General features: G+C 37.0%; 1 protein-coding gene across 1 annotated transcript in view; it reads left to right on the forward strand.

Moving 5' to 3' along the window:
- The window catches only part of LOC149147167 (short-chain dehydrogenase TIC 32, chloroplastic-like), a 183,388-nt gene that overhangs the window by 111,173 nt on the left and 59,705 nt on the right, over window positions 1-12,510 (forward strand). The window contains exon 6 of the mRNA XM_089439526.1: window positions 6,721-6,805. Coding sequence (XP_089295652.1) covers window positions 6,721-6,805 — 85 coding nt within the window. The remainder of the gene's footprint in view (window positions 1-6,720; window positions 6,806-12,510) is intronic.

Raw genomic sequence — 12,510 nt, forward strand, 5'->3', positions numbered from 1 at the left:
GATTTATTCTGAGTTAATAGAGTCATTGTACTTTTAAAGAGACCCTTCTTGGGCTTTTGAATCATGTAAAAAGGTTAAGTATTGAGTCAAATGTAATTTATGTATCCTCCACATCAAGTTGGCCTAGAAGAGATCAAGTCGGCCTAAGGACATCAATTCGACCTCCCTTGAAGCCTATAAATAGAAGCAAGTCGAATTCATTTGGAACACACTCTCTCACAAGAAAGTTCGATATCTCTTGAAGCCGGAAGAAGTGTGAAGTAGAAGAAGAAGGGGAAGGAAGTGCAAGTTGGGTGGAGTCTAAGGAGAAGAACAAAAACAAAATTTTGGTGCCTCTCTCTCTCTCTCTCTGTTTCGTGCCCTGGTTTGGGAGGTCGAAGTCTTCCAAGTTTTTCAGATGCCGGAAGTTGCTACATAGTCGAAGTTGCTGGAAGAGAGGTCGAAGATTTGGGAGGCTGACTTGGTGTGGAGGGAAGGTTTGGTCTTTGTCTAGGGTGAAGAGTCTCAAAGAATACTATTGAAAGGAAGAGAATTTTGATTGGGTTTTCCCCTCGAGGGGGGTTTTGCCCTGGCATAGTGCCTATATCTGGTGTCCATTGTTTTATGTGCTTTCACTTTGGTAATTGCTTGATGAACTAAAGAAAGAAGATATAAAGAAAACTTAATAAGAAGTCAAGAACATCACAAGTAATTATCAAGTATAAGAAAATCTTTCTGCCTTTCTGATTTTCTAACAATTCCTTACAGCCTCCTTTCTTCCACGCTGCTGTAACAACTTCCCTCTAATCTGCACCTCTGTCCAGTCCTTAAGCCCCTAAACGCAAGATCAATCTCTTTTCATGTGACGTGGCCTTTTGGCCCCGAAACATAAACTTAATCCATCCTAATCACTGTGACACGAATTTGAAAATATTTTCTGAGTCTGAGAAGGAATTTGGGTTTCAGATCTGAACTGTGGGTGAGAAGGCATTCCTTGAGTGGGTGCATTAACAAAATTTGCAGTGGATTTTCAGTCAAGGTGTGAGTTTTCTCATCACTGATTTGGTTGGGCAAATTGCTTCCAAGGCCTAGGGTCTCCAGGTTCTATCTCTAAACCTCTCTATCTCATCATACAAAGCATTAAAAATAGTGACATTAACAGCTGGGATAAACTACAAGTCTGATTCTGTCTTAAAATGCTTTAAAGTCTGATCATAACACTTGGTTGCATCATTAGTTGAGAAGATAATTTGTTTGATTGATTGAGCATCAACTTGGCATCTAAAATTCATTGGTAACTTACTGCTGTCCTGAATGCATTTCTGAAGTTTAAAGCGCTGAAAATAAATTTGATCTACTGCTGTTCCAGTCATTTTAATCACTGTTTTCATCACTAGTAAGGCTGAAGCAAATTCTAGGGACTGATATTTTAATGTTTGTTGTCCTATAATTTTCATAATCTGAAATTGCATCTTCTTGGGTATGTTGAAAAGGCTAATTAGTTCAGCACTGTTTTGACATTTTTTGCTTGCTGATTTAGCAATTGCTTGACATTTTAAACTCACCGAGAATTTACTGTTGTCATAATATAATCTCTGAAATTTAAAGCGCTTTAAGTTCATTGTGAAAGTGAATGTTTGCAGCAACAAAGTTATGGTATGTTTTTTGGCATTGAAATTTAAGTTCAATATCTAAATTGCATGCATAGTAACTCACTGTCATCCTATTACTCATTGGATATTGATATTCTATGTTGGTATAGGAGCCTTGGTATGATTTCATCGCTTATATCTGTTTGTGAATGATAAATTTACACTGGCACTTGAGATCTGAATGTTCCTAACTTGAAGACCCATCGATATAATTGCATCTCATGTTTCAATTGAATATCTCCTAAATAATTGGCATTGAGGAATCAAATTGTCATTGGTATTATCTTGAAAGAATCCTAATTGTCTAAATAAAGGAGCATTGATGATCTTATTGTTTCTATCTTGAAGAATTGTCATTGGATAATAATAACACCATGGGTAAATGCTCTAGAATTCCCTCTTACCATTAATGTCGTTATTGGTTTATGGTTATTGTGACTTTGGGTATATTAGTGATCTTACTTTAAGAGCTTACATTTTGTGATCATTTACTTGAGCAATTGTATTGTGGGCATCTTTTATATCTTATTGGCCCTTGGAAATTTGGCACTTTGTCTTGTATAGGGTTGTCTCTTCATTTATTAAGTACTTTTGTCATAAGGATAATCAACATTAAGTACTTAAACATTAAACAACCTTAATTCAAGATTACTCACTCATCTTCTAATTCCTCCTTGCATTCCACATTCTAAGATAGTCTTGCATTTAAATATCGACCTCCAAGCATAAGCTTGGTTGAAAAAAAGATAGGAACACCTTTGTGTCTTTTCTTGAGAAGTCTAGTTTTTTTATTGTCTAAAATGGTGACCTTGTAGTCGTAAGAGCCACAGCCTTTGTAGCGCCGGAGGCACTGAGTACGTTAGATTTCAAGGAGAGGGATCATTAATCACACCCTCGTGTGCTTCACCTTGACTTCTCTCTGCCATTCGCTATAAAGTTTAGGCTCAATACAGACAAAGATCAAAGGACATACTTAGAATAGCGCCTAGGCATCTAAATAAAATCAACCAAGATTCTTGCACTAAACTTAAGTCATAGGAATTGCATTCTCATATAAGATGGTTAATCATTAAAGCAGCAGTTGTCCATCTTGTACTTCGTCCTACATTTACTTAGCAAGATAGTTGACTCCACAAGGCATTGGTATCAATCGTTTAAATCCAATCGAATCCTTAATGTCTTGTTAGATATAAACAAGTACTTGGGCGCTCAACTGTGTCTCCCGGATTGGTTGGTTTCCAACTAGTCCTTCTACCACCCATTTTCGTAGGATCTACCCCCCTTAGTCTATGTTGGGAGACAACTTAAACGGAGAGGTTGGGGATCAGGGTGACAACCCCCGATATGAGCCGTTGTCGCAGTGCTTAGACATTCTGTGCGACAACACAATGCAAGCCCAATAATGCAAATGATTCTTCAATGAGACAAGATGATTGTAGATTAGTCTTTTATGCCATTGTTAGGTGTTTATGTCACTACTGTAGGTGATATATCAGATCTTGAAATTCAACCCACAATCCTCCAATTTTCACTTGTAAGACACCAATATAACTAGAAGATCAATGTTTATTGCCTTAAGAGAATGATAAATGAATTTATGGTTATTTTAGGTGTATTTATTCCATTAACATACCATTGTCAACAATATGCTTCAGAAGTATGGATGAAACAGTGATAAGAGAGGAGGGACAGAGGGTCAAACCACTAGGCCTAATGGCCTTGATTGACGACTAGAGAAGTCTATCCACCTACAACCACAATGTTAGTTCCAAAATCACCTTGAATCACCTGCAAACCAAAAAGTTAGTGGCAAAAAACCAAATGATAACCCAAGAGATGATAGAGATGAGGCAAGGAGGGGCCAACGCTAGGGCTTGAAAGGACAATGATGAGGGCGAAAGGCTAGAAGAGGAGCAACGAAGAGGCTAGAAGGCAAACGATAGGGCTAGGAGAGCTAGATAGGGTCACAGTTAGGGCTTCAAGGCCTAAAGAGGCCATTGATCATAGGAAGAAGAGCTTAAAGAAGAAGGGTAACGGCATGGAAAAGGCCCTAATGACCCGTGACTTAATGGAAAGAGGCCTAATGGCCTGCAGTTCACCCAAATCAGGCAACTGGGATTGCGACATGGGTAAAGGAAGTCACGACTAAGGGAAAAAGAGCTCGGCTAAGCCTTGGAAGCCCAAAAAATTTTGAAACCCTTGTAAACTCAAAATTTTTTCCACAAAATCCATGAAAAATTACCTCTTAGGGCTAGCATCCCTCTTTCTTGCTTGAGCATTGAGCTTGGAGAAAGGCTAGAGGCTAGATCTTACCTCCTTCCTAGGTCTAGATCCACCTCAAAACCCCAATGATTTTGCTCAAGAAGGTTAGATGTCACACTTGGAAGAGAGAAACCCTTCAAACCCTAACCTTTGGGGCTAGTTCCTCCACAAAATAATTCGATCTCTTTGAGGGATTGAAGATTCACTTGCACTAATAAGAATTCCCAAAACCCCAAAATATACAAAAAAAACCCCAAAACCCGTTATGCTACAAAATTAAAACAATGGTTGGATTTATTTACAAATATACAATATTTACAAAAATCCAAATATTAGCTCATTAGCAAATTAAATCTTTGTAGCCCAAGATTAAATAGAATTTTTGAGAAATTTGAAATAAATATTATGGATGAATAATTTCGAAAAAATTAACTGGGCAAAACCTTCCTGTAAAATAATTCATCACAATGAAAGATCATAGCTCAAACAAGGTCAGTCCTTCCCCACAGTCTGTGAACTTGGAGCCCAAGGGCTAGAGTACCTGTAAATCTCTATTCAATCTTAAAATAACTGTTAGATCATATAGTGAATCAGATCATCTAAGATAACTCGTACCAATAAAATGTTCTTATCACCGACAAATGAAATAACAATTGCAATATTTAACACAATATAAAGCATAAACAAATAAACTAGCACATACCACAAATTAGCAGATAGAAGAACACCATGAACTGAAACCCCAAAGTCTTTCTATTATGAGAAAAATAATTCCAGCAGAGCAGAAGCTCAGTACATTAGTAGAAAATTACTTCACCCAAAGATGGAAATAGAAGCTAGATAGCTTCCTTATATAGAGAAAACCCCTCCAAGTGGAAAATAATGACTAGTTGGCTTGATCCTCGTCAAATTAATCTCAATTGGTGAAAATAACTTTATCTTCAATTAATCTCCACTACTGAGTTTTTATTTTTGAGGAAAAAATCGAATTTCTCTTAAAAACATTTTTTTAATCCAAAATTAATATTTTGGATTAATTTCCTCAAAAAATTGACTTTGATTTAACCACCAAGGTCCAAGGGCTCAAATTTTCTTAAATCCATTTTTTCCTTGGTGGACGACCTGCAAAAATTGACTTCCTTTTGACCAATGAATTTTTGATTATTTACCACTTGGAGAGAAATTAATTTCTCTATAATTAATTTTTACTCAAAATTAATTAATTTTCTGGCTTGGGATTTTTTTTTTTAAATTTTGATAGAAAAGTTAATTAATTGACTCTAGAGGGGATTTAATTATCTTTCCACTTTCAAATATTTTAGGCATGATGTCTAATTATAAGGGACCATGCACTAAAATATTTTTTAGATCAAGATATTACAATTTAATTCAACCCTTAGAAGTGGAAATACACATTTAGACTAGACCCTCAAGACATTACCCAATTTTGCGACACAAGATGATCTAGTATGAAACCGGGTGTGCTTATAATAAAATAATTTAGCCATGGTGTTTTAAATATGAGGGACTATGCACTAGAATTATTCCTAAACACACTTTTACAATGGACTCAATAAGCACTAGGACTCACCTAAGACATTGCCAAAGAATCCCACCTTAGCTTTGGGGTTTTCGCTGGAAGAAAAACTCTGCTGATTATCCGTGTTTACAAAGACACATAATTCGGGGAGGTTAAAATACTTCCTAGGATGAAATCCTTTGACAAAAATCATAGGCTTACCTAGGTGCAATTACATGACTCGATGTTCATATTACCATCATTTACAATAAACTTTGTAGAATTTGGGTTTATAGTGATAATATTAATGCTGATTTATGGCTTTGACCTTCGAAAAAATTTGATCTGCTGCTTTGTACTCTGCTTCTTGGATTGTTGACAAAGTGTGGTCAACACGGCCAAAATGTTGATCTGTGCTTGCTCGATAATGTTACGGAACATACGATTTACCCTTCTGTTAGGGGTAGTGACTACCATTATGTCAGACCACCCATTCGTCTCAAACCACCAAAGCAATTCTCTGTGATTATATGCATATGCGAGATACCTTCTTTTTGGCCTTTTGCCAGATCCTACAGTTTGTCCTTTAGCCCTTTGCAACTGTGTCCCAAAAACTCTTTCATCCATATACAATGTCATACATCGATAATGGTCTAGTATCTTGTTTCTCAATACTTGCATATGAAAACATTCCATAGTCTTTACAGTACCGTCCTTCATCTAATATTACTCTTTCAATTGCTTCTCATCAAGTTTTGTTGAATCTCCTCATTGGTTAGAAGTTTAGAACATTCTTCAATGCTAGTTTCTTTCATGTCATTTTCGATTTCTATTACAGATGCTGAATCTAGCATCTTAAGATCCTTGGGCCATTTTTTAATTAATTCTTTGGTTTCCTGTAGCATTTCTATTTTTGATTCATCAATTTTTCTTAGATCATTGAAAATTGTTTTGTTTTCTGTAATTTCAGGATCTAAAAACATAATGGTAGCCAAAACTTGGCTTTGACAGAATTATTTTTATAAAATATATTGATTGATATAATGAATAAGAATGATGAATATTACAATGAGGGCCCCTGTTATAAATACCTAGGTGGGGTGCCTTTTCAGTAATGGACATGTCTTTCTGATAAGGCACAACTTTTCATTAACTAACTTATCATTACTTATTATGTTTTATTATTATGTTCATAACAAAGAGCACCTTCTCCATCTTCTCGTTTTCATTTTATGTTGTTGTAGAATGTGTGTGTACATGCTTTTGGATAAAAAATAGTGACATACTGCTTCACTATATCTCTTTTAGGAAAGCGGTGATAACGTGACTGCAAATTCAATTCATCCTGGATCTATTCCCACTAATCTTCTGCGTTATAGACAAACTATTCTTGGTATGGCTTTCTTTCTTTTCAAAACTTATGACATAATCTCTTTTAGTTTGGATATTAATTTATTTTTATGAATGGGTTAAAATACAAATGTTATGTAATTTGACCAGCATGGTAGAGTATTATGCAATCAACTTGCTACCCAAGCTCTTGGAAAAAAATTGTCCTAATTTCATAGATCGTTCAAATCTGTTTCCTTATATTTTTTTCTCATTCTGCAAAAATGTTTAAGCTTATTTTTTCTATAATAACATCCTAACACAACTATTTAATCAAACAACATTTGAAATATGAAAAATATAGACTTGATTTTTCAATATAGAATACATATTGCTAGACTCTTTTCTTTTCAGTCCACCACTAGCCAATTGACCCCAAGTAATATTTAAGGTAATCTTATGGTATGCCCTTGGAAATTGGTTTTAAAGGATGGCTGTAATTCTCATGAATCCTAACTATTGCTATAGATGTACACCCCCTGAACGCTATACTTGCAGAAACATACATTACATAGATTTTATACGTAATAAAACAGAGTCAATGTTATTTGGGATTAATTTTTCTTAACCTTGCAACACAACTTGATATATGTATAGAACTCGAAGCATTAACATATAGTGGAAATGCGTCCTACTTAATTTTTACATGTAATTAGTGATTGCGCATCCATATAGGTGCTTTGACTGAAGAGATAAAGTATGGCCATTGAAAATCCCCTTATGTGGCCAAAACTCACAAAGTTTTTCCTCACCAATCTGTGGTCAGATCACCTTAGCATATATATTATCACTCGTAAAATTTAATAATTTGTCAAATGGCCTGGAAGGTCCAATATTATTGAGGGTGTCATCATTAGATAAATCTAGTGTAAAAGAAATAATAATAAACGAGGTAGAGAAAATATAGCTTATGATCATCGATTCCATGTCTAGAACTAAGGCACATTATAATGAATTTCTGCAAACAGCGTTCTTACATTTTGACAGTTATAATTGTAAACCTATATAGTTTTCTAGGTTAGAAGTAAAGGTAAAGAGATGAAAAACTACCTCAGTACTAGGGCTAAAGTAGTGAAGTGGATCCACTCTCTTCACTAGTATAAAGTAATCCTCTAGTAGGGAGGCTGTTGAATTTTGTAGCTATTGTCGGTCTTCATAATTTATTTTGGCCCTTGTAATGTATAATGTAAATGTAAGACATGTTGTTCATGTCATTTTCATTGATTAGCCCTTGAAAGAATTATTATAAGACATGTTCTTCATGTCAGATTTAAAAGAGAAAATTTTGGAATTTAAATTTTGAATTTTTGTTCCCAAACTAGTCAAGTTGGCCCTCCCTTAAGGCAAGTTTGCTCCAGTGAAGAGTCACACCCATTCACAAAGACAAAACACTATATAAAGGTATTCGACCTCCTCCAAAAAGGCACCATTCGATCTCACAGAAGAAAGATAGTTTATGGGCATCCAAGTGAAGGACAAGAAGGACAGAGATCATCTCTCTCTCTCTCTCTTTCTAACTTGCTCTCTCTCTCTCTCTCTCTCTCTCTTCTAGCTCACACGTGTGTTTCTGGGCAGTATTGGGCAGCATATTCTGGGCAGGCCGAGTTTTCTGGGCATATTCTAAAGGCCGAAATTAGGACTAGGTAGATCAAGGAGGGCCAAAGTTTTGAAGGGCAGAGGCTTGACTTGACTTGACTTGACTAAAGGGCTGCTTGATCAAGTTTGACCATAGATTGTTGACTAGTAGCATTAGATGCATCCCTTGTTGAACTGAAGAATTTCTCTAAGGAAAAGGTTGCTGGGTTTTCAACTTTTCCCCCATGTGGATTTTCATAGGGTAAATCTTGTGTTCTCTTTGTGCATTGTGATCTCTATTGTCCTTATGCTTTTATGGTTGAATTTCTGAAGTGTAATTGCTTAATGATAAACTAGAATTGTTAAAAGAAGATCTACATCATTAGAAGTAATTATCAATATTTCAGAAATTTGTGCTTGTATCTATTGCACTTGAAAAATCAACATGTTATCTGAGCTTTGGTGAAGAAAGGAAGTTGAAGATCACTCTTTGAAGACTCTCTCTTACTCAAGTCAAGTCTCTTTCTTGAAGATCTACCTATGTCCAAGAGTTCTGAACAAATGGCTCCCTCTTGCAAGAAAGGAAACAAACTTTAAGGCACATCATACTTCAAAGCATGGAAGAAGAGGATTGACCTAGTTCTTGAAGAGCATGAATTTTTACGATATGTTCAAGGCAAAGTAACTCAGCTAGATGATAATGAAGGAAAGGTGTTAAAATTGGCAACTCGGGCCAAACTCCATGTGGGTCATCTTATTTATGGTAGCTGATATTTTTCTTGGATCCCTCTCATCGAGAGGTGTAGGATTGATCTAAAGATCATCCGATTCCGATAAGTATTTATGAAGTTATGAATTTATTTATGTTATAAGACAAATTGTCAAGTCGGCCAACAACTTATGCCCAATAGTCATGTCTATTCATCATGTACGTTTTAGTATAAATAGAAGAGGACATGAAGTCATTTATACACTCTTCATGTAATCTCTTCCTCTCCACGTCTTTGGGTTTTTGGTGAAGGAGAGACACTAAAGAGTATACCCTGGCCTAGTATGATGCCCTAGCTGATCCAACACAATCATGAAGACTTATTTACACGCAGTCAATGAAGACTCTATACGTAGTTATGAAGACTCATATACGCAGGTCATGGAGACATTCAAATGCAGTTCATGGAGACACTTATACGCAGGTCATGGAGACATCCATACACAGTCATGGAGACTTCTTATGTGCAGTTCTTGAAGACTCTTATACGCAGGTCATAGAGACATCAATACACAGTTATGGAGACTTCTTATACGCGGTTCTTGAAGACTCTTATACGCAGGTCATAGAGACATCAATACGCAGTCATGGAGACTTCTTATACGTAGTTTTTGAAGACTCTTATACGCAAGTCATAGAGACATCCATACGTAGACATGGAGACTCCTTATACACAGTTCATGAGGACACTTATACACAGATCATAGAGACATCCATACGCAGTCATGGAGACTCTTTCATGGAAACACCTTATACACAGTTAATGAAGACAATTATACGCAGTCATGGAGTTTCGGCCTCCTCACTGTCTTGTTATAGTTTCAGCCTCCTCCCAGTCTCGATGATCTCAGTGATCACTGAAGCAACATTACAATCTTGGCATACCATTGATGTAGTAGATCCAGGTGGTATTCTTGTAGCAGTCTCAACATAATGGCCAGCAGTGGTTAGGGTTTGAAGCAGAAGGGCTATGTTCTCTGCATAACTATTATAGTATAGAAGATCACTATGATTTCATAATATATCTCGGCATTCTCCCAGTCAGATCTATAAGGATATGACTTATACTTGGTGATCAATGAGTATATATTAATGACAAGGAATGATCTCCGTGATATGTTCTTAATTACAGTCTTATGACCGTTATAGGATCATTTCTTGATCTTGATATAACTCTCATATCTCAGTGAATGGTGGTATAAAAGATGATCTCACAAACTTGATCTCGATGGCACTAATGTGAATGTGCATCATGATGATCTCAGCGGAAGGAATGATGAAGGAAGATGCAGCATAATGGGCATGTTAAGTAAGGAGCAACATGATGATGAATAGGGCTGCATGATGAAGGAAGATGCAACATAATGGGCATGTTAGTAAAGAGCAGCATGATGATGAGAGCAGATGAGAGCAACTCAGTCATCTAGGTCCAGCACTGTGATGGTACAGCATGGTGCTACACGGTAAGGTGCAACAAATGGATGAGAGGCAACACTATGATAGGTGAAGGAGTCACCTTAGAGAATCAATTGAAGCAATATGTCTTCAACTAATTTCATGCAAATTTCAGAAGTCAAAATGTTGACTTCTATTGTAAATGTACTCTCTCCCACTTTCTTTGCTGAACTTTGAAGAACATAAAAGAAGAATTGATCAAGGGTTTCCCCACATTGGGGTTTGTCCCTGGCTAGCGCCACATCTTGTGTCCTATTGTCTTGGCTTATCTTCTGCGATTTATGTTTATGTTCTATCTGCAGTTTACGTTAATGCTGATGTGATTGCTAATCTGGAAAAGATATTGTGCTAACTGAGAAAATTGAAATAAATTGCTCTAAGCATAGAACATACCTAAAATTAACATGGTATCAGAGTTGAGGCAAAGACAATGTCCAAGAAAGAGTGAAAGAGAAATCACCGAAGATAGTTGGGACATGACAAAAGGATCAATGGGTTCCTCATCCCTCTTCTAATTCACTAAGGGTGAAGTCGAAGCAGAGAATATTATCAGAATGGCGCTGCGGAAGTTTCTGATGGCCTACCTTAAGATCACTTCATTGAAAAGATTGGATCTGAGGGTGCAAGAAAAGGCGGATGCCTTGGTTGCAATAAGTTCGGCCATTATGCGAAGAAGTGTCCGAATGGCAGAGACACATCGCTTGATGAAGATAAGCAATCATTCCAGGGACATCTTCAATGATCAAAGGAATGACAGGTAATACAATTCATCAAGGAGAAATGGTCGACTCTTCAAAGAAAGCAACGAACCCCAGGTATGAAGAATCAAATATTGTTTCTGATAAGATAAAGAAGTGTTATCTTGTATTGGCCCTCTCCTTTAGATTCTTTGGGAATTTGGCTTATTGATTATAGTGCTTCAAGGCACTTCATCGGAGAGATGGGTACACTCTCTAATTTGGTAGAGATGGAAAATATCATGGGATTATACTTGAAGCCGATGCCACCTATCCCAGAAAGGATGTTGGGAATGTTATCCCTCAATTGAATGAGGGTAACTCGATTCATTTACAAAATCTCTTTTATGTACCTGATTTCAAGAAGAACCTGGTGTCCATTTCAGCAATGGAAGTCAAAGGTTTCAGGGTGGCACTCATCGATGGAAAGGTACGTATTTGAAAATAGAATTTTCAAAGATGTTTTTGAGTTCAGGGTTGTATCAAGTTGCAGGAAGTCCACTGGGGACCATGTCCATTGACACGTAGCACTGAAGGTCTGTGAATCAAATGGTGACAGGGATGCCTGAATTCAAAAAGAGCATGAAAGTACATGTCTGAGATGTACCGAAGGAAAATCTTACAAGGGGACCATTCCCCTCATGTAGCAGGGCCTTAGGTTTGGAACAACCCGAGGGGTTTGAGATTGATGATCAGGAATCTCATGTATGCAGGTGGAAGAAAGCCCTCTATGGCTTGAAGCAAAACTTCCCGGGCGTAGTATGAGAGGATTGATAGCTGTCATATGAAGCTGAGATTCACAAGGAGTGAAACCGATCCAAACCATTACTTGAAGGTTATGGATGATAGACCTCTCATACCAACACCTTACGAGGACGACCTGTTTCTGACAGGTGCATACCCTCTCATTTGCAGAAGTAAGGGAGCTGGATTCCGAATGTGGAATGATAAACTGCAAGCCTGTGACTACCTCAAGGATCTTAACTTTCAGAAGTTACATGGTAGTGATGTCGGACCAGATTTGGGAAATGCATCTAAGTTTCATAAACTCATTTGTGTTGATGTTCTTGGTGAACTTCCGTCCGGATATATGTTTTGTAGTTAGCTTGGTGAGCTCATATTTGGTTGAACCTCACTGGATTGGTGCCAAGAATCTTCTAAGATATCTTCAGG

The sequence above is a fragment of the Pinus tabuliformis genome, chromosome 9, assembly GCF_031772625.1.
Source record: "Pinus tabuliformis cultivar Carrire ecotype Pingquan chromosome 9, CPIR1, whole genome shotgun sequence".
Classification (NCBI taxonomy): Eukaryota; Viridiplantae; Streptophyta; class Pinopsida; order Pinales; family Pinaceae; genus Pinus; species Pinus tabuliformis.